General features: G+C 44.2%; 2 protein-coding genes across 8 annotated transcripts in view; one reads left to right on the top strand and one right to left on the bottom strand.

The window, feature by feature from the left end:
- Positions 1-18729, top strand: part of kidins220a (kinase D-interacting substrate 220a) — a 46179-nt gene extending 27450 nt beyond the window's left edge. For 4 of the 7 annotated variants that reach the window (XM_080870100.1, XM_080870102.1, XM_080870101.1 and 1 more), the window contains exons 24-32: positions 7151-7329; positions 9342-9553; positions 10290-10403; positions 13016-13048; positions 14229-14345; positions 14551-14649; positions 15603-15821; positions 16724-16945; positions 17304-18729. In XM_080870100.1, coding sequence (XP_080726226.1) covers positions 7151-7329; positions 9342-9553; positions 10290-10403; positions 13016-13048; positions 14229-14345; positions 14551-14649; positions 15603-15821; positions 16724-16945; positions 17304-18194 — 2086 coding nt within the window. In that variant the 3' untranslated portion in view covers positions 18195-18729. The remainder of the gene's footprint in view (positions 1-7150; positions 7330-9341; positions 9554-10289; positions 10404-13015; positions 13049-14228; positions 14346-14550; positions 14650-15602; positions 15822-16723; positions 16946-17303) is intronic. The other 3 variants (XM_080870105.1, XM_080870104.1, XM_080870106.1) reach the window with 3 other exon arrangements.
- A 1379-nt stretch (positions 18730-20108) lies between these two features.
- Positions 20109-22547, bottom strand: id2a (inhibitor of DNA binding 2a). The gene is made up of 3 exons (XM_080871246.1): positions 22088-22547; positions 21698-21758; positions 20109-20819 (listed from the first exon to the last, which is right to left on the bottom strand). The coding sequence occupies exons 1-2, from the start codon at positions 22439-22441 to the stop codon at positions 21702-21704; spliced, it is 411 nt and encodes a 136-aa protein (XP_080727372.1). The 5' UTR covers positions 22442-22547; the 3' UTR covers positions 20109-20819; positions 21698-21701.
- Between the last annotated feature and the right edge of the window lie 2270 nt (positions 22548-24817).

Here is a 24817-nt window from a genome sequence, read left to right as displayed (position 1 = left end):
TAACTTGGATGCAAATTGAACTGGAGAAGCTTTTGTTTTACCACAGTAATTTCCTTTTCTTTCTCTCACATTCTCATTGATTTTTCTTTTTCTCATTCCAGTTTCTCTTCTTATTATTGACACATGTATCCCTTTCAGTGACGTTGAACAGGATTGCTCGTCCAGTCTGAGACTCCCAAGTTTGTTTGTCATATTAATTTTTCACTGTATGGATTCATTTTTATTCCAGCTGCATAATCTACAGCTGCCCATTTGTCTTCACTTTAGCAGTCCACCCCACTTAACCGAGCATCATATGGCCTATCAACTGGCCATTACAGCTATCAAACAACCACATGTGCTGATATGAGCTTCATGGTGCAATTACTGTCACAATGAACAAACTGTGTAATGACCCAAGGATGCTCCAAACTCTCTTCTTGTGCGTAAATCACTAAGTTGAGGTTTACTGTTTTAATATTTGTCAAGAATGAGGCCCTAGTTGCTCTGAGTGGAGGGTTCAGTTAAGGTTTTTGGGGTCTGGAACAAGGAGGCTCCATTTCGGCGCTACACATGAGTTTAATCAACATTTCACGGAACCACTGAGCCCTGAGCCCGTTTCACTGAGAGGCCGCTTGCTCCGAAACTGCTTGGTTTTTATCAGCATGGTGTGTTTCCCATTAGCCTGCTTGTCTCTGTGGTTTGCTTTGGGATGCACAGGTCCAGCTTAGTACAAGAGAGTTTCAATTACTGGACTTAACTTTGCCACAAATGTATATGGAAAGCAGACGCTGCCGCAAGTTGTCAGTTGGCACTGCCAAGACAAGGAAGCAAGGAAAAGGGAAGGTTAGAGACGAAGAGGAAAGCAGAGACAGGGGTGTCCACAGTACTTGAAGCATTTGCTTTAAATCAAGGAAATGCGTCTGGATTTTTAAGGAGACAAAGAACATGGCGTCATCTAAAGTGAAAACATATTTTTGCTCTCCCCCTCTGCCTTTGGGTGGTGGAGGTCTTGGCAGCTTCCATTGTAACAATAACCTCCCTCAGCCTTGATGCTGTGAATCCACGCGCCAACTCGCCTGTCCACTGTTTTTCCAGAGAGGGCCTCGCTGTTTTCATCCACATGCTGGGTAGACACTACCAGCAGCTCTGACATGACTCTGACCAGGAGAGGAATGTGCCGGACCCGGGCCTGGTTAACTTCTTCACCCACACATTGTTGTACTGGTCGCACAGTGTCTGACATCGAAACTCTTGAGCTTCTCAAACACAATGCGCACAGGCGGTTGTCTGTTCTGAGGCATCTCTCTGTCTTTGGGCCCCTTTATGGAAATGTTTGGCAGAGAGACCACCTCTTTGTGGCGTGTGTGCGAATGTCACCCATAAGCACAGTGGGCAGCAATAAAGCAAAGTCAAGTGGCACATTCATACTTTCTGTGCCCAGCGAGAGTACTGAAGAGAGAGCGAGCGAGATGAATTCTGCTCCTTCCCATCAGCTGCAGTGTGTGGGAGTTGAGAGGAGAAGAAAGGCTATGCCCCAGTCAGCTTTGGGACCTATTAGCATTTGGATAAGCCCAGAAAGCTCCCAGTAGCCACGCCACACAGCAAGAGGTTGGACCTGTGCGCCTGCATGACTGCAACTATAAGCCTGGTCCTGTCAATGGGCCTATTGTGCTACAAAAATGGCTGCTGAAAATTTTTTCTTCATCTGCTTGAAAGTAGTGTAGTGGCTTCTTGGACACTGCAAACAAAACATCCAACTTCTCATTAAGCAACTGGTTTCTGATAAGAATGACTAATTAGTCCATAGTGATTTGCAGCCAACATCTCAAACGATAGGAATTCTAGATATTGGCATTTTAAGTGGTCGTATCTCATTTTAAAAGTGTTTTTATCATTTAATGGGTACATGCATTTCAGCGTGTTACCCAGACTCCTGCAGTCAAGTTGTTAGCTCTCAGTCCATTAGTACTGAAATATCATTTATGGTAATATATTATTATATAAGGTGTAATAATCATAGCCTCAATATAGGGACTCGCACATGTCAGCAAATTCCTGGAGGGAGATTGCTGAAACTGTCAGAATGGATCTCAATGGATGTATAGAGAAAGGAAAAAGTCTTAGCTTTTCATTTGTTTCAGTCGTAGCTTGCACCAGATTTACAGTAGTGTGAAAAGTGTTTCCCATTTTTTTGTATGTTTGTTATACTTGCATTTTCTAAATGAAGGTGAACGAGCTAAACTGCCTTTTTAAGGTCATGCCACAGCATCTCAATCGGATTCAAGCGAAGGCTACGCCAAAGTCTCCATTTTCTGTAGAACCCAAGTGCACTTGAGCTTGAGGTCACAAACAGATGGCAGGGCATTCTCCTTCAGGATGTTTTGGTAGAAAGCAGAATTCATGATTTCATTTACCACAGCAAGTCTTCCAAACACTTTTTCACACCACTATAATTTGCTGGGTTGTGTCCCAGTGCATATAATACACCGGGACACAACCACAGGATGATTAACACATAATACAGCATGCAGACGCATGAATGCTGGCAATGCCGTCGGCTGCTTAAGTAGGTTACGTTGTAGGCTTTACCAGTCTAAATCAGCTGTTTGTCATGTTCTTTTTCAGAAACCCAATATGGCAATGGGTCACAGTAGCTATATCCATCTTTTATGTACAGTTTATGCTTATTTTGTGGGGGGGGGGGGTCCTTTTCCACTATTTGTTGATTTGTTTTGTTTTTCACGTTTTGGTCCTCCTTGAAGCAGGATTTCCACTCAGTGTCTGTCTTTCCTTTCTTGTCTGAATAGGTAGTTGGGAACTTAGTCGTCTTCTTATTCTCTCACAGTTTGTCTGGGCATGATGGATGTACTTGACTTGCTCTTAGCAAATCCAGTTGTATTTAGAAGAGACATCTGTCTGTGCTCCTGTATGCTTGCACATTGTGCATTACCAAGAGCAAACACACAACTCAGTGAATTATGCACATTGTAGCCAGTTTCTTGGTTGCCATTGTTGTCCAGTATAAATTAAGGGTTTTTTATTTGTTTGTGAAACTTGTCTCAGTTTTAACAAAAGCAAATGTGTCTGAAAATATGACAAGATAAATGAGTTATTGAGTTATTTTCAGTTATAATTCTTAGTAACTTATCATCTAACATATGACTCCTCGGGCTATAATAAATCTATGAATATAAACAGTCTGTAGTAGACCAAAATTTCTGTCTGTGTGTACATCTAAGCATAATAAGTCTCAGTTATACTTTCATAATTGGAGCCCTTTCTAATTTTTTTTTCCTGTTTACACATTACAGAGTTATTTTAGATGGTCCTATAAAAAGATATAAGATTCCTTAGAAAGTCTGTGGAGGATGTTCTTTGTATAGCAAAAGGAAGTGCTCTGTGTGCGTGCATGTTTGTGTGTGTGTGACTCACTGGCTCCTGTTGGTCTGTGTCTTCAGACCCACAAATAAACAGCACTAAGCCAGCTGGAAATGGGGAAAAGCACAAGATTCTCTCAGTCTGTGTATGGGTTAATACAGTTCATGAGAAAAGGAACCAAACACCCCCACACACATACAGTACACACACACACACAGACACTCGCGCATGCGCTTAAACACATACTCCACCCTTCATCTGTGCCTTTGAATTTTCCCATCCTGACTGCCCAGGTGTCTGCAGTGGATATTACATAATTGTTCTCGTCAGTGTTATTTGAATCAGCACTCAGGCTGACACCATCAGTGGTGGTGCTTACGTGCATGTACACTCAGGTAACAGCTGTGCCTTCAGAATCACACTTATCCGCTAGGTCACAGCAGAGGGTTCGTCTGTGTGCCAACAATGAGCTTCCTCAACTTTTTGGGTCTTATTAAAGGTTCTAATGGAAGAAACACTGAGAGGGCTTTGTCCACTGGAGCCAGCTGTGCTGCTCTGTCCTCTCTACTCACAGCCTTTTCTGTCTCCTCACTAGGGATGGGTATCGTTTAGGTTTTATCCGATACCAGTACCAAACTGGTACTTTTGAAATGGTGCTGGTGCTTAAACGGTGCTTGAACCGGTGCTTAAAGAATGAAGAACACGAACTTTGTCCAAAAACCTCTCGTGTTTAGCTGTTTTTTTGTAAAAAGACAACAATGTTAGCCTTTTCTGCAGCTATAGGGGATTTATGGCATCACTCTTGGCTGGAAGCAGTGCTTAAACAATGGGGGGGGGAAAAACACAAACTTTGTCCAAAAACCTCTCATGTTTAACTGTTTTCCACTTTTTCTTTGGTCATTTTAGCCTTTTTGGCCAGGGTGAAGTTAGTATCTGCCATCAAACAAGAAGACAGCCGCATGTAGCTATGATGATGTTTGCTAGTTCACCTTACATGCATTAATGTAATAACGTGGTTAGCCTACTCAACGTAAATTACACACGAACAACATTAAGCTACTCACGCAGAGAAGAACGGCTGCTGCTGCCATCATCATCCTCATCATTTCTGCTACACTGGCAGGGCTAGGGGCCAGGACTCTCCTCTTTGGGTTTTTGGGGGATGTTGCAAACTCCGGGTCCGATAACAGGCACCACACCCGCAGTAGATGTGCACGGTGCACAGTGCAAGCTATCAAATACGGCGCATTTCTCTGCTTTTAAAAACACGCTATGCGTCGCCAGGTGTTTCATCGGATTTGAAGTGTTACCTCCTTTGACAGTATCACAGTATCAGCTTAAAGCACTTGTTGCAGGCTGCTGAGTTTGCATCTTTTGCTGTGAAGTACAGCCAGACTTTTGACCGCTTCGCCTTGGGCATTTTTAATCTGTAGCTCTGCTCTAAAAGAACGTACGTACCTGGGCCCGCCTACTACGCTTGCAAAGGTAAAATGATTGGCTGGAATCCAAAGTGTATGACATTTCAGGAAAAAAAAGCGCCGAAATAAAGCACCGAAATGTGCGCTGCTTTTCGGTCTGGTTACTACCGTTTATGTCCGGTACCGGTACCCATCCCTACTCCTCACTGTCTTTTCTAAGTAGCAGTTGGGTGGGTACAAAGGGTTGCTGTGAGCCACCTGGGCTGTTCTAAGAGAAGATCCTGAGTGGGAAGATAAATATGAAAACATTCACTTGATTCAACTGAAATAATGTATATGCTATCAACATGCGGGATTTGCATGTCATATATTTATTTTTCATTTATTATGACTACCAAACACGCCAGAATGTCTCTCTAAGACACCCAAATGTCAGTATTTCTTGTCAGACTTGAGCATGAACCTGCAACAAGGTCACAGGTTTTAGCGCTGCAGCAGCAGACCTGTCTATCACCAGCCATCTGTCCTGTGGAAATGTCCTTGAACAGAGGACTGGAGCCCTACCTGTTCACTCACTGTAAGCAGTCTGGAGTGTCAACTAACAGCCAGAAATGGAAATTATGTAACTTGTAACTGAGTGTTCTGCACCTTTAAAGGACTTGTTTGTGACCACCCATCACTGAGGTATGAGAACTTCACTGGAATGGGCTGATGGAGGACATTTCAGGCCACCGTGTTAACCAGATTAAGTTAGTTTATATTTTGGATTATTAGCTAACAGTCTGCTGTGTTGAGCTCTGGCCAGATGCTGACCTCATCCTGACTTAGCTAGCATGCAGCAGCAGCAGCAGCCGTACTAATCATCCAATCAAGTCACAGAAAGACGAGTCTGTGTTCACTGTTGAAAACAGCTCAGTCTTTGAGAAAAACCCCAACTTTTCCAGCTTGTATTCCCTGCACAGCTCACCACTAGACAGACTGGATGATGTATTAGAGGAGGGTGAGTTGAGGTTGATCTGTAAGGAGGGAAGGTTAAGGGAGATGTAGGGAGAGAAAAGCATCTACTGAGAAAATGATGAAGGGTTTGGATGACAAATGGAAGCCGAGATGAGAAAAATGTCTACTCCCCACTGAAGTCTCCTCATTCATCTGATAAGAGCTGCATACTCTCATGATGAATGGCCGGTGTCATAAGTCACTCCAAGTTTCATATTTTCCTGTCTGAATGATAGGATCGGTCGAGATGTACTGATTGCTGTGGCTTGTTGTTGTTTGTATCCTGTGTATCCTTGGCCTCATTTTACCCTTTCTGTGATTTTGTGATAGCACTTTTAACATTATTCAGCTTAAATAAAAGTCCTCACTTCATAACCTTTCAGCATTTGTAATCCATATGCAGCATTTCCGGGGTCTAAAATTTGGTTTATACAATTTTAATTTTAGTGTTTTAAAATGGAATATTCCATAAGCTGAACACAGCGTCGATAAATTGTTCTCATCTAAAGTTCTTCATGTAGTACAGCTTTTTCCCCCCTGCTGTATAGACCAGGAAAACTATAATCATGCAGAAACAGAACAACCTCCAAACGTGGTGTTTACTTAGGGCCTGTGATAACAAACATCACGTTAACCGTAGCAGCACATCATGACGCGCTTCCGTCTGCTGCTTGCTAAATTACCCTGATTGTCATCTTCTCAGGTTTCCTCCTCTGCTCAGAAAAGATAACATCCCTCACTCTATCTGTACTCGAACATCCCCGCTTTCACTATCTCGCCTTTTTCTAAATCCAGTTATCTCTCTACTCTCATGATGATGATGACCGTTGTCATATCTTTTCAATCTTAACAGAACTGCTTGTTGTTTCCTCTTTCCTTTTTTTGTCAGAATTTAATGATTTCTATTTTTTGCTATGAATCCACAAGTCAGAATTTAGCATGCAGTTACATATTTATGCCATATTTGTCAGTAAGACAGAATAGTTTGTCGTCATCCTTGTGCTCTCTTTGGTTCTTAACTCATAAAGAGGAGTAAAAGGTGTCAAATTGTAATATTGTTTCCAATTGGTGCTTTTTAAATTTCTGTTATTTGTATTGTTAAAGTATTTGATCAAAGGGTAATTTACCTTTCTGATTTCTAATTTAGTGTTCACGTGCAATACAAGATGTAGTAAAATGGTGTTAACTAATGTCATACATACATTCTGATAAGTCATGCCAGCAGTGGTTGCAAACATCACATTTCTAAACACCCTCAAATAGTCAGTGGTGCCATGTGTTTTTTGTTGTCCTTGGCATTTTTCGTCTTAATAAGTATCAATTAAGGTAAATATTCACTACAATAACTCCTTCAAAAATTCTTCATTCCTCTAAAGAATCTCCAAGAACATCCCGACCACAAAGGACGTGGAGCCTCTGCTGGAGATCGACGGAGACATCCGCAGCTTTGAAGTGTTCCTCTCCTCCAGGACGCCTGTTCTTACTGCCAGAGATGTGGAGATGTTTCTGCCCTGCACTGTTAACTTGGACCCCAAATTGCGGGAGATCATAGCAGGTCTGTACACACATGGTATATTTTACAGATGGCAGAAAAAAAAACAAACCCTGCCATAAATAGCATAGTGTTAGTAGATATTTGAGTTGCAATATCCTGTCAGAACAACTTCAGTGCTCTTTGGCAGTCTCCTGTGCTCTCCTGCAGGGATTAGCATTCTTTCAAAAGATATTCCCTCATTTGGTATTTTGATGATAGTGCTGGGGAGTGCAGTCTACCACATCCAAATCTGTTTTATTTTGTTGCAATCTGGGGAAAGGAAAGGGAGCATGAAGGGGATGAACTCTGTTGTTGCCTCTGAAGCTTTCAGCCACATCTCATGGACATCTTCAGCAAACGGACAAGCTCAGTTGGCACGTGGATGATTTAGCTGTTATGATGGGACAAAAACCCCCAAACTGAATAGTGAACAATAGCATGGAGACACTGAAAACTGTCCTCTATGCAATGTGTCCGGTGCAGTGCCAGCTCATTTGGCAGTGGCATTACTCATAGCATTGTAGCAGGGTTTGCTCTAAAATCGCCCACTGCAGGGGCTCTCAGTAACCCACAGCGTGGGTCTCGTTTCCAAACAATCAAATGTCGACCAGCGCTGTACGATCAGGACAATGCCTTCGCTCCCCGTTTCCAATCTGGCCATAGTGCAGCACCAAATTTCACACTTTGTAGTTACACTGACGTAATAGTGCATCACTGTTAAACTGTAAGCCAGAGCGGAGTTGTACTTTCGCTACCGTGCGTCAGCGTCCATTCGGCCCGTACAGGAGTGTGGATGACGCCTGGTGTGAAGCTGCTGCATCATAGCGTTATGAGACCACAGAAAACACACACTCGCACACACAGAAAGTCTGTTCCACTGAAACAACTTTGAGTCACGGAGGGCGCAGCTGACAAAGTACTACAACCAAACGCCCCGATCTGTAAGTACAGTACTCTGTTCCTAAAAAGGTGCGTGTAGTGTATGCATCCGTGAAACATGTGTTTGTACGTGCTCAAAACTGTGGGCGTTTGTGCCTCCACTCTTATCCACGGCGAAACGGAAGGTGACCAACGCTCCTACCCAGTCATCGAACTCCCTGCGCTCCCCTCCCTGACCAGTTGGTACTTGGTGCCCAGTGTCCTGTGGCCAACCAGTGGGCAGTGCTGTCAGTGATACCCGCCCATGAGCCTGACTCACATCATAAGGCCCCCATTGTGTTCACAGGCTGGATTGGGTCTCACTCAGCGTGTCATTCAGCAGCCACTTGTATAACCAGGAGACATTCTGGTGCCTGCTTCTGTTTCTGGTTCTTCCTTTCTTGCCAGCCGCACAGAGCTACTCTGTTCTGTCTTCGGGCTTATTTAACTTTAATTTGGGAGCTTTAACCAAAGCTCCCTACTTACCTCCTCCACGACTTCTCTCAAAGTCAGAATGGTTCGTGTGAAAGCGGTTGTAGCAAAGCACTTACGGGATGATGTCTATGAGTTCACATGGTCCTCTTTGTTTGTTTACATGGGCGAATTTATTTGACGGGGACAGCAAAGAGCTGCATGTGCCAGAAAACGTCACGTGGCTGGCATATAATCTGGAAAACAGAGAATATCAACACGCCTGCTGTTTGTGAGCAAACAGAGTAATAGGAATCAATGTGAGAGTGGAATTCACAGTTGAAGGTCTCTGTAATCGTAACATCTGCGCTAATTTTCTTTCCAGTCTGTAGTTGTTTGACTCTCTTCTTACTGGGATAAGGAGAACATGTTCACGAACAATGTTCTTGTTGTATTCCCTGCAGTGCTTTGAGAATCAAAGAATTTTGCCAGCATGTACGTCAGCTGTTTGATATGTAGTTTTTTTCCTCTGAATTCACAACTGTCCAAACTCTCCAGAGATTATGAAATAAAGCTAAATTATTGATGTGTGGGTGGATCTTTATAGTCATCGCCAAGACATGATAATCAGCATCACAGATAAACCCTTCCTCTCTCTCTCACTCTTTCCATTGTACTTCTTCCCTGCCTCTGCCGTCTCTTAGATGTGCGTGCGGCCAGGGAGCAGATGCACATCGGAGGAGTGACCTATCCCACACTGCCCCTCCAAGAGGCAGCGGCCCGTCCCCAGTCAGTTTACACCCAACACTCTGCCGCCTGCTCCCCAGCAGGCTCCTTCACCGGATCCCTGCCTCCTCAGCCACACAGTGCCTACTTCAGTGGAATGACTGGCCCTCAGCACCCTTTCTACAACCGGGTGAGGAAACATGACTTACATCCTGTACCTACTACTCACTCTAAAAGGTGTCTATATGGCCAAATGACAATGCTAACAACCCAAAAATGGCACACAATAGGTGCTTTCAGGCCAAACAGGTCTAAGGACTACCCACTGGGGTGGTCCCATGTGAGAACATACCAATGAGGAATTAGGAAAAATGTAGGCGGAAAGGAAATATAGCAAGGACATAGTTGAAAGCAGTGTGATGTTCTTTTAGGTAGTGTTACAAATAGCTGTTTCCTTTAGACAGAAGCTTCTTTCAGCAGCTTGCTGCTGATGTTAGCCTCCAAATCTGATCCTTGACCATTGATAGTCTCCATTAAATCATATTGATTCAGATCTACTTTGGTTGTTGTGATTGTCATTTTCACTGAGTGCAGACTCACACAGCCAATATCAGAGTCCTTCAATCTCTACTAATATTTACTCATTGTTTTTCTTAAGAACTGTGATTGGCTCCTCTGGTCAGAAAGCACCTATTGAAATAAAGATGGATTTCAAAGAGTTACTGGATTTAGCTGCCCAGTCCTTTATTCCTTATCAGTTGACCTACATTGCAGATTTGGACAGTGCCGCATGACCATGATATCCCCCCCAGCATCCTTTCCTGTTATATGTACACATGCTCATGCTCCTTTATATGATTTTATGATTTTTGTTTTATTTTGTCTTCCTGCCTGCCTTTCCACAATCCTTCTTTCTCCCCTCGTAGCCTTATTTCCCCCATCACGTGTATCACCTGCCACGGCATTTCTCCCACCATGTCCCCTCATCCTCGCGTCCTTCCATTAAACCACCCGGTCAACCGCAAGACACCAGTGGACTTGTAAGTAAAGAAGTTGGGCTAAATGCATTTCACACGTGCTTTCATCTCACCGTAGCACATACACCGTAAAGAAGTGTTAATAGTGTGTTTGACGTTGTTTGACTGGATCGATTGAAAGTTTAAACGCTTTTTACTCTTCTGGTTCACTTTGTTAATAAGTTTATGACATCTGAGCAGTGCTTCCTGGCAGCTAGAAAAGTCTTATTTGATTAGACATACACAGAGTTAAGTTAATAGATTAAATAATTAAACTTGTAAAATTTCAGGCTCAGGACAGCGTGGAGTTTTAGCACTCAGTGTTTAATGTGCTGTGAAGTCCATTGTGAACCGCAAAGTATGACCTCCTTTCCTTTTTTAATACTTCCTTTTCTGTCGCACACCTCATTTGTCCTGTTAGTGATTCTATATGCTTTAGTTTTAAATTTCTTCATTTCCTCTCAATGATTTTATAACTCCCTGTTTTCACTATCACTGTTCTCATTCACAGTCCAGGTCCTGACCTTAGCGGGGGTATTTCTCTGTTTGTAAAGCCTTACCCTTGCAAATTAAGAAGTTTAAGGTCCTCCCAGTAGGCTGCATGCTTATAACCCCAACCCTCGTTAACACGTCTCCCTGTACAATCCTTGGCTCCATTCTGCACTCCATATCAGGACATTATTGCAGAGGATGCCAGCGAAGCCTTCCACACAAGCCCCATTGACCCCACAATGGTAACCTTACTAACATTAGCGGACGTGTAATACGCACATACAAACTCAACACTAATGCAAAAAACAAAAAAAGTAGTCCTTCATTATCTGCCTGCAGGCCTGATGCTTAAACCTCACATGCTGCACGAATAACAGGCATGCCTCGTTGTGCGGCAGGCTACTTATTTTGTTGCAGTGGTTTACAAACGCCAGGAGAACTAAAATAAGCTGTCACGCCTGCTGCGTGCTGCAGACTGCTTAAATACTCATAGTAAGCTGCATCCGGTGTGATTATTACCCCCCACTAAGGAGTGTGCAAGCAATAACACATGTAATTATAACACGCTGAATGAAGTTAATTCTGATTCTGGCACACTGCAATCTCTACTTCTCTTATAAATGGATATTTCACACTGCGAAGTCTTGGTGAAAAGTGTGTGGGATCAAAAATGGTCTGTCTTAAAACGAAAGCCAAAAACACACACTGCCCATTGCTCATTTTGTGCCCATCATAAGTGATGGGCAGTGTGCAAAAATCAACAGCGGGTTGGATTTTTTTTTCTTCTTCTTCTTGTAAATGGATGTAGAGGTCCTGTGAACTTACATCAAGGATGCTTGGAGTTGCACTGAAAAGAAGTGAGCCTCTGCATCCAGATATTCACACATTTGAAGAGAAATCAGCCAGTATTAGAACAATTTGATGATAACGCTACTCGGGAGATTTCTGCTTCACAAAGGCACTTATCAGGCTGCTGCCAGCAAGCATTTAGAGGAGCTGTATGAAAGATTTAAATATAGATTACTGAGTAATGTTCATTCCGTCTAACTCTTATCTGTCTGTATTTTGTGTCTTTAATTTTAAAAAAAAATCCTTTATACCTTCATCAGTCTCTTATATTTTAATACCAATTTTTGTTCCTCGTATCTCCCTTGTGCTCTTTCCTCCTTAGTATAAATTTTCACATTTTCCTTCCCTTTTTTGGTTTGTACTTAATCTCTTTGTGTCGTGCTCATGTGTCCCTGCATTTCTACAAATCTGCAAATGTGTATGTGTACATTTGTGTGTAATTCCTAGTGTGGGGATATATAAGCAGCCCTATCCCAGTGTAATTGCCTAGCTGATGTAAGTGCGAGTATGGATTCCTCTGGCTGCTGGGATTATCATCAGAGCAACTGTTGGGGCTGGCAACACACGTACAGACAGACACACACATATATACTGACAATGAGCCCAGCGCTGGTAGAGCTTATCTCCTTACCAAGACGCTTCCTCCCTCACAGAGCTCTGTTTCCTCTTCCCCATCCTTCTGCCCAGCCCTGAGCTCAGCCCAGCTGTAATTACAGTCTTATCACACACACACTGGGAGGGTTCACACAAACACACACACACACGGACACACCCGCAGACATTCATGCTTTCACTCACGCTCTTAGAAGACACGTTTGGTGTCTGAATCAAGGAGCCTTATTCAAGGCCTTCAGTGAATCGAAACTTCTGCTTTTTCTTTGCAGAGTGAGAAACGTCTCATTCTCTAGATGGATCTTTCTTTCTGTCTCTATGTCCTCCGCAGTCCGCTCTGTCTGCAAAGATTATGGCTGTAAAAGCCAGCTGACTCCAGCGAAAACAAAATCTCTTTCTCTGACAATTCTACTTCCAATAGCTTCCTCTTTTCCAGGCCGACAACACTGGCTGGCTAGCTGTCTCCCCTCCTACTGTTTGACAGATAAATGTCTGCACTGTTGTCGTGGTGATGAGTTTAACATGTGTCCTTACAGTCTCTCTGCTTGTCTGTCTAAATTTCTGCCTCCCCGCCTTCTTTTTTCACAGGTACACTCCTGGTTTCACAGTGTTATAAATGTCTGTGTGTATTTTTGTCTGACTTCTTGTCCGTCTGCTTCTTATTTTTTTGTCTCCTGATCAAGCATTTAAAGCCGCTGCCTTACAAATTCAAGCAGGTACACCTTTGGTTTCGATGCTACTTCCATTTCCATCATCCACCTATCTCTGCTTCATCCCTAACACTTGCACCGGTGTACGTTGCATGCTGTAGAAACACGGACTTGTTGCTTTAAAGTCAATGCAAAACACAACTTAACTAGTATAGTTATTAGAGTCACTAACATAGTTTCATTCTAGAGTGTGGATATGATCAGTAGTTAAACTCCCTTAGTGCCAGTCTTCATCCTAGCCATTACTGAAAGTTGGCACCTATTATTGTGTACTGTGTTGTAAGAGCTGCTTAGGTTTTTTGTCTAACAACCACTCACAGTTCAGCTAAGCTCTGCTCTTCTCTCCCTCGAAACCAGAAACAAAGCCAGGGGGCTTAGACTGAAGCCTTGTCTTAATAGTGCTAATAGCCGAGTGGAGCGGGAGGAGGGAAGGATGGAGGGGTGAGAGAAAGACAGTGATGGAAAAGAGAGTGATAGGAGGTCAGTGCAGGAGGCTGAGCAGGGAGGAATGTGAAAGGAAGGAAGGAAGGGAGGGAGAGAAGAGGGAGAAGGAAGGAAGAAAGAAAGGAGAACTTTGGTTGTCTCAAAGACGAGCAGAGCCAGAGGGAGAGGGGTGAGAAAAGGGACGGGAGGGGGGGTTGGTTGAAGGAGGGTGGATGAGGTTTGTTTGGTCTCCGTGCCAGCGGGTGGCATTTTGGCTGTCTGTGAGGCCTTCACAGACAGCCAGTTGCATCAACAGGCAACTGGTGTTAGTCACATCGAGCTACGTAGCTGCTCATCAGCAGAGGCCGCTTCGGTGTTGGTCGGCTCACAGACTCACAGACTCCATCCCTTAAGTGTTGAGCACACACATTATGCGCTTATATATACACAGAGAAAAAGAATAAGGGAAGATAACAGCATATTTGGATAGGTTGGCATTTATGTTTACTTTTACACTTACACTGTGTGACTGATAGAAAGAAATACAGTGTGAGATCGTGGTTTTGCACCTCTGTGTGCCTCGCAGCTAACAGCCCTGCACGTCTGTTTCTCAGGAATTGTTGCTCAGTTTGCCCTAATCAGTGTGTTAGGAGTTATGAGTTGCTCTAACAGAATGTGTGCGTGTGTTTGCTCTGGTGACTTTAACTCCATGAAAGCTGTCTTAATATGTTCCAGTTATATGTTAATGTGTTTTATTATGTAGGGCTCTCCCGCCATCTTGCTCAGCTCTTTGAACACAGACGCAGTGTGCGAGCGTCTCAGGCAGCTAGAAGGAATCGACCCCACCATGCTGCCTCAGTACACCTCCACCATTAAGAAGGTACGCGTTTAAACTAAAAGAAGTTTATGTGAACACCTCATTTTTTCTTGTCGTCATCTTTGTGTGGCATTCTTTCGATGGTCACATTTATTGCAACATATGAATGCAGTGTTTTTCTTCATGAAGTTCTCGCTACTCTGTGGGCTTTTCTAGGCAATTGCATTGAATCTGTGAGCAAACCAGTCCTTTTTTTTATCCGTTGCAGGCCAATATAAATGGTCGGGTGCTCACGCATTGCAACCTAGATGAGCTGAAGAAAGAGATGGAGATGAACTTTGGTGACTGGCAGCTCTTCAGAGGAATGGTGAGACTAGATTGCTTCATTTAGGTGCCTTTAATGCAATAATATTGTGCAACTCAACATCTTGCTAAATATTGTGTGCATGTTCTCACCATTCTTGTGCGAGTTTTCTCTTGAAGCTCTGGTTTCTCATGCTCCAGAAAAGATGCTAGGTCAATCTTGCCTTTCTGGGCCTGTGATACTGTTGAAAAAATAGGCTCTAAATCTCATGAGTTTCCTTTCCTGGATAAATAAAGTTGTTTTTTTATTAATTACCCGTTAAACTCTTGTGAACAGAAGTGGTCATATGTAGGCTGACAGGGAAAGCATTAGTCCGCCACAAACAATATCAACTGCCCCTCTGCGACTCTGACGTATACTCAACCATACCAGGGCCCCGCTGGTGATATTTGTTTCAGTTGTGGTTTGTGCCAGAATCCAGACAATATCACATAATAAGACATCTCGTGTTGTGCTGAGATATTGGGATGGAGATTTTATAATCCGTATTACGAGAAAGGCGCTAGTCAGCCAGCCAGAGGTCTAGTCGGCTCAAATCACTAACACATGTAGCCGGCTCCACTTCATCAAATGTCAGTCTGTGCTCTTAATGCCAAGGCAAGAGCCCCAGATTGGTCGTGTTTTACCGGAGATCCTATGCAGGGCTTGGGTAGAAGCAGCTGGAGAGTGCAGTGGCCTTGCAGCTCCATGTAAAAACCAGTGTTGTGTTGCCAGGATGCAGCTAGCACAGCCATCTGGTTCAAGATTGCTGACTGATATCTGGATGAAGGGAGGGTATTGTCAGGGAGGAGGGGACAGCTGAGTAGATCTACTTAAGGAACAGCTCCCAATTCTGTTCTCACAAGCTTTTGTTGTTGTTGTTGCTGCAGTCTGATGTACTTGTTACATTTAAACACACCAAAAACCAACACGCTAAGTGACTTGTTGATCACATATATTGTCCTGTATTGTTTAAGGTCATAGAACAGCGGCATGCTGAAAGCCAGGCAGCACTTCAGGATGAGTCCCGAGCTGCTAGCGAGCAGGGCAGCAGCATGCACCTCGGGGAGCCCAGCAGACGCTCAGGGGGAGCCCAGCGCGAAACAGCCGCCTTCAGCCTCAACCTCAGCTTTGAGGAACTCAGCGGCGTGGGTCTGGAGGAGCCTGTGAGACGCAGCAACAACTCACACTGGCCGGTTAGTCTTCCTGTCACGAGCTTGTTATAGAAATATCACAACTGCGGCGTGATCAACCAGTGTGTGTGTGGGCACATTATTTTAACACATGCAGATGTGCAACCGTATTGAAGTTGCTACTTTTAAGCGTAACTGTTATCATGTTACACTTGGAAATAGTCGGACCCCAAACTGTTGAATGGTCGCTGCACCAAGCCAGTGTGTTGATGGCCTCAGCAGTTTCACATAAATGTGGTTTAACCCAAAAAAAAAGAAGAGCACAGCGGAGGAAGCTGACGATGGTCTTGAAATTTGCAGAATTAAAAATACTTAGACACTGCTGCAAACCAAAAGGTGTCAAAGGGCCCCCTATTTGGTATTTTCACCTTTTTGTATTTCCAGTGTGCAAACATCTGAGACACATGCAAACGGTCACACGTCGAGTGACACTGCTGCTGTTTCAGATGACCTCCAGTTCCCACTCCACACGCGGTCTTTGCTGGAAACATTCAATTCTCAGATTTAGAATATTTCAGATCTAATGATCAGTTTCAGTTTCAAGTTTCAAAGTTTTCTAGTCATATGCACATTAAAGAAACATGTTTCCCTGTACAGTGAAACTCTTCCTTTGCTGTACACGACAGATGCCAAACAGTATGTAAGAAATACAGTCGAAATATAAGATGTGCAAAAAATAAACTCTACAAATAAAATCAATCTGAGCTACAAAAGCTCATGTACATATTCATGCAGTTTAGAATGCTGCTGTATATGTCTGATTGCACACAGAGTAAATGCTGTTGCACTCTTGTTTTATGCACTCTTAAGTCAATAGCCCAGAACCATAAGGCACTCTGTACTCAGCACATGACAGACTCGGATGAATGTTGCACCCCAACCAAACTTTTTCCTCATTTTTTCAGGTGGCAAATCACCGCACTTCAAGCATGTCTAGCCTGAATTCCCAGGAATCCTCTAATGACATCTGCAAGCTGACAGACAAGCAGCAGGCTGAGTATCATGATGCCTACAGGGAGTACATCGCTCAGATGGCCCAGCTGGAGATGTCCGGCAGTGGGGGAGAGAGGCCTGTTCAGCCCCACCCTGGACAATTCCTTCAGGCTGCCAGCTCAGAGGACAAAGGGGTGGGTGGACAGTCACAAGTACACTGTCGTGTTTTTGTCACCACATCGCTGATGGCAGAAATAGCTCATTCAAATAAGTCTCTACTGTCATGACTGGAGGAAAGTACTGTGTAGTTAACTTGTGATTTTGAAATGTTGTATTTTGCTGTACTGAGAAATGGCGGAACTCGAAGTCTCAGCTGAGAAAATGGAGACCACTGCTTCTTGCATTTCATCATTATTGGCTTATATTCTTTGTTTGTCTTGGCACCAGAGGCAGAGAGAGGAATCCTTTTGTCAGTGGTCTCTCAGAGGTCAGCAGCAGAGGATTCAGTATATTTTTATGTTCTCCTCATTGAAACTTCTTCCCTCTTCTCAGGCCAAGGAAGGATCTGATCAAGACAGCCGCAAGTCTTTCACCAAGAGAAGCTCCAAGAATTCTGATGCCACAGACTTTGCCTCAGGGACCGATGGATTAGACCCCATCAGCGAAGAGGATGAAAAGCTGGATCACAGCTCGTCCTCCAGGACTCCAGGCTCCAAGAAGAAAGGAGCTGGGTCATATTACCACAAGCTGCCCAATGATGAAGACTCGGGCCCAGAAGACTCTGACAACACCACACCTCTCCTCCATAAAGAGGCAAAATTTGGTGCTCTGTCTTCCCACAGCTCCAAGCCAACTGGGCTGCTTGCCAAGCCTGGCTTCCTCACCGAAATCCTCATCGATAAGAAGGACTCGTCCGATTCGGGGATGCGCTCCAGTGAAAGCTCCTCAGACCCATCCCTGGAAGAGGCTGAAGGAGAGACTGGCAGACAGAGAGATGCACTGAAGCCCAGTCTGATTGAACTGGAGCTGGAGGGCTTGGTGAAGAAGAGAGGCCCCCTACCCAGCAGCCTGAGCGGCCTGCAGGATGCCACAGTGGCCCGCATGTCCATCTGCTCCGAAGCTCCATCTGAGGCCAGCCTTATGGCCAGCAGCCCAGATGAGGGGTGGCCATCCAGCGGGGTCAGCAACCTCAACCACAGCGCCAGCAACACCACCCTTAATAACAACACAAGCAGCCCCAGCGACACCAACACTAACACCAACAACAGCCATCAGCAGCAGGCTACCATCACAGGCACAGAGTCCGCCTGCTCCAACATCATCTCCCCAGATGTCATCATCATCCCCGGCAGCAGCACTGCCAACACCACGGCAGCCACCATCCACCACAACCAGAACCTGCGAACCATCAGCCTTGGCGACGAGAGGGAGAGCGTCCTCTAAGAAGCCACGTGTTTGTTACACTAAGAAGGGTCATGCGGAGTGTGGTTCTTGATGTTTGTATTGTGTTGCGATGAACTAGCGTAGATGAGTGTTGTGTTGTTAAGGACAAAGTCAAAGAAGAGTTGTAAGGTTTAATAAAGCAACCACCTTGATTTTTGAAAAGGATAAATCTGATAGTTGATGGTTAAATACCAAAAAATGTTTGTAAGGTCTGTTTGTTTGTCCCGTGTGTTTTTGTCGTTAGTTTGGATTTTCTGTGTGTAGTGACGGTAATGTTACAGTAAAAAATAAAACAAAATAAAGTGTTGCTTATAGAACAGTAGCCATGACTGTGAAGAGAAAACAAGTCTAGTGTTTCTGAGGCATTCGGCCTTCAAAGCATGTTGTGAGGTTGCTAGAATATTTCAGGTAGAACAAAGTGTAGACACTTGTGCTGTTTTCTGTGTGATAGAAATGCATGAACTAGACTGCAAAGCGTCACATGTAAGTGTGTTTTGTGAATCAATAAACATCCTCAGTATGTGGACTCTTGAAATCAGTCTGACGGGGGTTTTCTTTTTTGTTTTCTTCGACTTAACTCAGCTGCTTGTGCAGTACATTATTGGAATTCGCTGGTAAATAGGCCAGAATACGCACATTAAGTCACATTTTTAATAGCTTTCATATTTTACCTAATGATGTGGTGAGGAAAAGCAAATGTCTTCAGTGGTAGGATTCGTATTGACCGATAGATGGCGCACTCTTCATACAAACGTGCTACTGCCTGGTTGTACAGACACCGCCTGTCAGGTTTGAGGACTCTGAACTTCAACACAGTAACTCTTAAAGTGTCCTTTAAGGAGCCGTTTTTATTTCTGGTACTTCTACATTTAACTGTAAATGAGTCTTAACTTTAAGACATGCTTTATTTATAAATAGATTTTTCCTGGTTTGTATAAGAGTGACTGTTTCCACACTTGGAGATTTTTAAGTATCCCTTGGGGTTATTAAAATAAATAAATAAATAAAATAATCACCTAATGGGAGGCCACAGATTACTTGGCGGGTCAGTGGTATGGAAACATTTGAGATCCTGCAACACGTGACTGTCAGGTCTCACTGCGGGGTCCATCACGTCACCCAACAGCACGCATTAGCCGCCCCCTGCCCCCCCTTTCTACCTCAGTCCGCTTTTGATGCCTGCTTTAAAGAACAGTGGACTGCCAAATGACCACGGGTGGCTTTTTGATTTTGAACTCCCGTCATCGTTTGACTTGGTTTATAGTTTAATTTCACAGGAATCAAGCTGATAAAGTCCAAACTGCGGACACCGGTGGGGTTTGATTAGTCAAAATCTGGTCTGAATACAGATGCTTCTAGGACGTTTTGATCTGACTCGTACTTCTGTTTTGCAAAAAGGGGAAAGGCAAGTTAATAGCTCGACTTACGGAATCCAACCCATCACAGACCTATAGTTTCACCTCTTTCCCACAATTGTCTACCATTTAAAAAAAAAACAAAAAAAAACAATAGATCCTCGGCTTCTGGCTCTCACAACCTAAACCAGTTAATCCCTTTTACTTTCAGCGGCATGTGAGAAAGTAAGAGTGCAGTCAGTGCGTCCTCAGTAAGCTTTTACGCAACCGTGCCTCCAGGTCGTGTTTGCCTTGGAGAAGTGTTGACGCTGTGTTTTAAGACTATTATAGGTCACATACTGCAGGTCTGATAAGGACACTCTGTACGATTAGTTTTTCATGCATCTCAGATGTTTTCTTTACATCCAACCTAAAGCCAACACAGATAACCTCAGCTTGTTCTGTATCTGACTAGATCATTTTACGCACTGGTTTAATATCTCCTGAACAAACAAACAAAAGCCCACCACATTTACCCCCAACCCGAAGTGGTTCTTCCCCCAAATGACACATATCCAAATGGCGTTTTTGATTTATTTTGTATAAAAAGGTACAATTTACATTACTTTTATAAAAAGTTTCAGCATAATTAAGTACAACATTACACTTTTGCAGAAGTTTGAAATTCCTGCAACTATACAAGATAAACTCCCGATGAGTTCACAAGGTTTCATTCTTTTCATTTTAACTTTTTTTTTTTTTTTTTTTAAACAACGTCCAGTCCTTCATGTGCCAACAATTCTGACAAGACTAAACTTTTTACAGTAACTAACCAAGCTGTCTATTTACGTTCCCACCTCCGCAAAAAAAGCGAAGACTTCAACAAGGAGGAGAAGGACAGGAGGGGGGGTGAAGAGGGAGGAAGAGGGATGGGGTGAAGTCGGTGGTGGTGGTGGGGTGGAGGATAATCCTTGTGACAATCTCGTTTTTCCTCCCGCTGTCGGGAATATAACGCGCCTTCCATTTCCAGAAAGGACCCACAAATAATAATAATAAAAAAGTCTTAAGTTAAATAATAATGAAGTGTCCAAACAGAAAACACATCACATAAAGATTGTCCCATAATAAGCAAAAGTCTCTTGATTTCAGCGTCAGAAGAGGAGAAAAAAAAAAATCCAGGCCTGGAGGACAGAGGTTGGAGGTGAGGGAAGGGAGAGAGAGAAGGGGGTGGGGGGGGAGAGAAGTCCTGCTCCCCAGGTCCTGTGTGTGTTTTTACGTCTTGACCAAACACCTGCAAAAGATTGAGAAAGAGAGGCGTGTTTAGAAAATGCAAACAGGGCAGAGATCCGGACAGACTGGCGCCAGGGAGGAAGCCGCAGTTTTTAACATTTAACCAAACACTCCCAATACTAAGCAAACCCTGCGCTCCAGATGTACACACACAGAAAGAGAGAGAGGGGGAAAGGAGAGGGCGCACGCACACACAGGCAGACACACACACACACACTTCTCGCACAACTTCAGCCTACAATCTGGGGAAGAATCAGCGTAATTGCCGCTCAGCTGGCGCCTACCCACTTCTTGTACCAATTATGTGCAGACATCGTAGTAGCAGTAATCCAAACAGCCATTATTTTCCTGTTGCAGATGCTCTTCATTATAGACACAAGAGGGTATAATACAACCCTGACGATTGCTACTTATATACAGTAAACCAAGCAGCCTGGAGCGAATATCTTGCCACTAAACTCCAGCGCGAAATATCAGTCTGCTACGTCTTTCCACACAGCAGATGAGACACGAAATAGTTCGATCAATCTGTGACACACTAAAGTCTCGCAGAAGCCAGTGATGTGATCTTTAATTTTGTTTCGGATGAGCCTTGTAACTAATAATAATAATAATAATAATAATAGTAATAATAATAATAATAAAAATGTACCCAAGTCGTGCTTGCCATAACAGACGCCCCAGTGTTGCATCGCATTCTCATACAAAAACATTAGTGGGACCATTACAGCAACGTGAGACGACATTCGCGGTGGAACAAATGGATGGGTAAATGGTAATTCAAGCCCATTCTGCTCCAGCAGACTGGGAGACAGGCTGTAGCGGAGCCTAAAAGCCCTGGACAGAATGCAGCAGCAGACATGAGGACAGCCTACTTACCGCTTTAACGATGCAGAGTCCGGCTGTCATCTGTCATCAGCTCTGATGGCAACTCCGGGGACTGAAAACAAACAAACAAACCGACCAAATGTTAATTCTTTAAGCAGTATCCGAATGATGTGTCTGGCGTTTGCAATAGTGTTATGTAGGTCAAATCTCTTCCTCATCTGATTCTGAACAAAAGGAGGAAAAAAATATATAACATGCCATTTCCCCCCCTCCTCCTTTCCAACAAGCCATTTTGTGCGAGTTACGCATAGGCTACAAAGGCGCACTGCTTATGCGCGCACATGAAAAAAAGAGAAAAAAAAATCCACCAAATCTTTCTCTCACAACACTCTGGACTGTCGCTTTTCAATTAGGATACGCGCTCAGCTACAGTGTAATTACCTGTAATGACAAGATGCTGATATCTGTGTTGAGGGTGGTCAAAGGAGTCCTGGACGGAGTCTGCCCCGGCCGGGAAGGGTGATGCAGGCTGGTTAGTGCGACACTGGAGTCCAGCGCAATCTGCAGGTCCAGGATGTAGTCGATGACATGCTGCAGGATTTCCATCTTGCTGACGTTCTTGTTCTGGGGGATGCTGGGCACCAGCTCCTTCAGCTTGGAGTAGCAGTCGTTCATGTTGTACAGCAGGCTGAGCGGGTCATCCACCGGGGTCTTGCTCCGAGAGATTCCCAAGGAGTGCTCTGATAAATTCACGCTGTTTTTCCGGAAGGATCGCACGGGGCTTATTGCTTTCATTTTTGTAAGTGTTGAGCGAGAGGGTTTGCTTGTGTCGGATGTCTTGCTTCTATTAAGTCCTGTGATTTGCCAGACGATCTGCGATCAGACTGGATTACCTAGCTGTCAGTGTGGTTTATATAGCCAGTAGGCTGGGCATGCGGCACGGGCGGGCCAAACGCGCTGATTGGGAGCTGCTAACATGTCACTCAACTTCCTTTATACCCTCTATTGGCGCTTCTCATTCAAACCCCACCCCCCTTTCCACCAGGTTACCAGTGGCAACGCATGTTGGAGGCGGAACCCAGAGGGCGCTTCAGCAGCTCCGGTGGGCAATTTGGAAAATTAAGCCCTTACCTGTTTCTGATCAAGAAAATTAATGATTCTCATGGATGTCAGTTGACAACGGCAAGGCGCGAGCACCTTTGCCTGCACGTTTTAAATTTGACCCCATAGATTTGCGATCGGCGTCGAGCTTCAGTGGGTTTAGAAAGGTGTATTTAAATTCAACATAAAAATAAATAAAGGAGATCTTTTCAAGAGTTTATCTGCTAATCCTATTTACGGAACACCATCAAAGTCCTCATCAGCCAGCACTTATTTTTCCTTCTTGCATCAGCGCATTCAGCTGTGGATTTGAAGTTGTGGAGCAGTGATGATAGTGACCGTGTCCGGCGCGCCTGATGACTCTTAATTCACACCAGCCCGGACCGGCGTGAAGGCAGGTTCCTGCATGAAGGAGAACAATAACCTTAAAGTGGAGAACTGAAACAGCTACCAACAGAAAGAAATGTTCAGACCAGTCAAAGTTTTTTCTTTCTTTCCTTTAATTGTTTTGTTTGTTTATACGCACTAGGAAACGTACCCATGTGCACGAAAGATTATGGATGTTTGTTTTGTTTTGGTGGCAGAAATATACAGTTTAACTAACTAACGCACCTAATACCTGATTAAAATGTATTCACTGTATTCACTGACGCCAAGAGTCTGTAAAATATATCACAATAAAGTGCGTGTGTGCGTTAGACATGATGCGCGACAGTTGCAATCAGAGGGAAAATCATCAGTCGATTTACTCCAGCGACTTTTCCCCACAGTTGTATTAAACTGTAGTAATCCAGAGCATCGTGTTTAGACCACTTTCACGTTGGAGATGTGTCTTTAATAAAGACCCAGTGCACTTCGGCACAGCAGAGTGCAAATGTAGCTTTTACATCCACACACGTGAAGAGGCGATTAACTACAATTGACACTTTAATGTTTTCTGAATGAGTCATTTGTTAGCAGGAATTACACGCTTCATTCTTCGGCTGGAGGTGATGGGGGCTGCTTAATACTGCACTAAGTAATTGCCCCCAGGGGCAGCTGAATGTGATGTGCGCGATTTTGGCACTGTGGATCAAATTTGCTCCAGATGACGCGTTTCAGTGTACTTTTAAAAAGACGACGAAGCGGTCAGCGTTCGTATTTTCAGTTTATTGAAATATAGGCCTAGTAATTTGGCAAGGCAATTTGGTTGACAGGATTAATCAAAGAAAACCCCACAAGTCAAAAGAATCCGCTTTCTACAGCTTAATGGACCACAAGAGAAGCATTTCAGGGGTGGATCCTGATGAAAAAGCCCAAAAAGGCTGTTCACCCATGGCAAAGAAAGACGCTCTAGTCTATAATAGTAGAAGCTATGCAAAGGGTTTGAGTCCTGAAATTCTCATAAAAAATATATAAATATATATATAAATATACATCAAAGAAATGTTTCCGGGATTTCAGAAAAACCGGTGAAACACCATCTGTGCCATTGTTTTGCGCGTGGTTCAGTTCACGGACAGCTTCTCCTTCAGCTGTCTGACGAGCCTGATTTTTTTTTATTCATTTCTAATATAATCTGGAACTCCTGCAGTCTGCGTCCACATCTGGTGCAATAGGATTTTTCCATTTCTCCCCTTCATCCTTTCGCTCCCACAGCTGTGTACATTTCGCTCTGCGCCTCTGACTGATGCCTGACAGACAGGTGATGAATTGGCGCAAGAGCACGTCGGTACAAAGCCGAGCGAATCACCGGCAGCAGCAGCAGCCGCAGCCTCACCCTGCCTTCACTCTTCCCTGTTTCTCCTTTCTCTCCTCTCTCTCTCCCTCTCTCTCCGTCTTTGGAGCAGACTCTCTGGCGCCGGCGCCGTGACGTCACCCCATTCACAGCAGCCCTCGAGCCAGCCCTCCCGGCGCCGCCGAGGCGGTTTCCATAGAGACGGGGTTTCGGGGATGTCAGTCAGAGGTGTTTCTCAGCTGATCGAGCCGGGGCCCGAACCAGGGAAGCGTTAACACCGGGGACGGGTTTGAGTCTCCGGAGGAGTCTGCTTTGGTGGTGGTGCTTCGAGGGACCAGCGGATTATCTCATTA

This window comes from Rhamphochromis sp. 'chilingali' (genome assembly GCF_963969265.1).
Source record: "Rhamphochromis sp. 'chilingali' genome assembly, chromosome: 21".
In the NCBI taxonomy this organism is placed as follows: domain Eukaryota; kingdom Metazoa; phylum Chordata; class Actinopteri; order Cichliformes; family Cichlidae; genus Rhamphochromis; species Rhamphochromis sp. 'chilingali'.
This window is presented reverse-complemented; position numbering and strand designations above follow the sequence as displayed.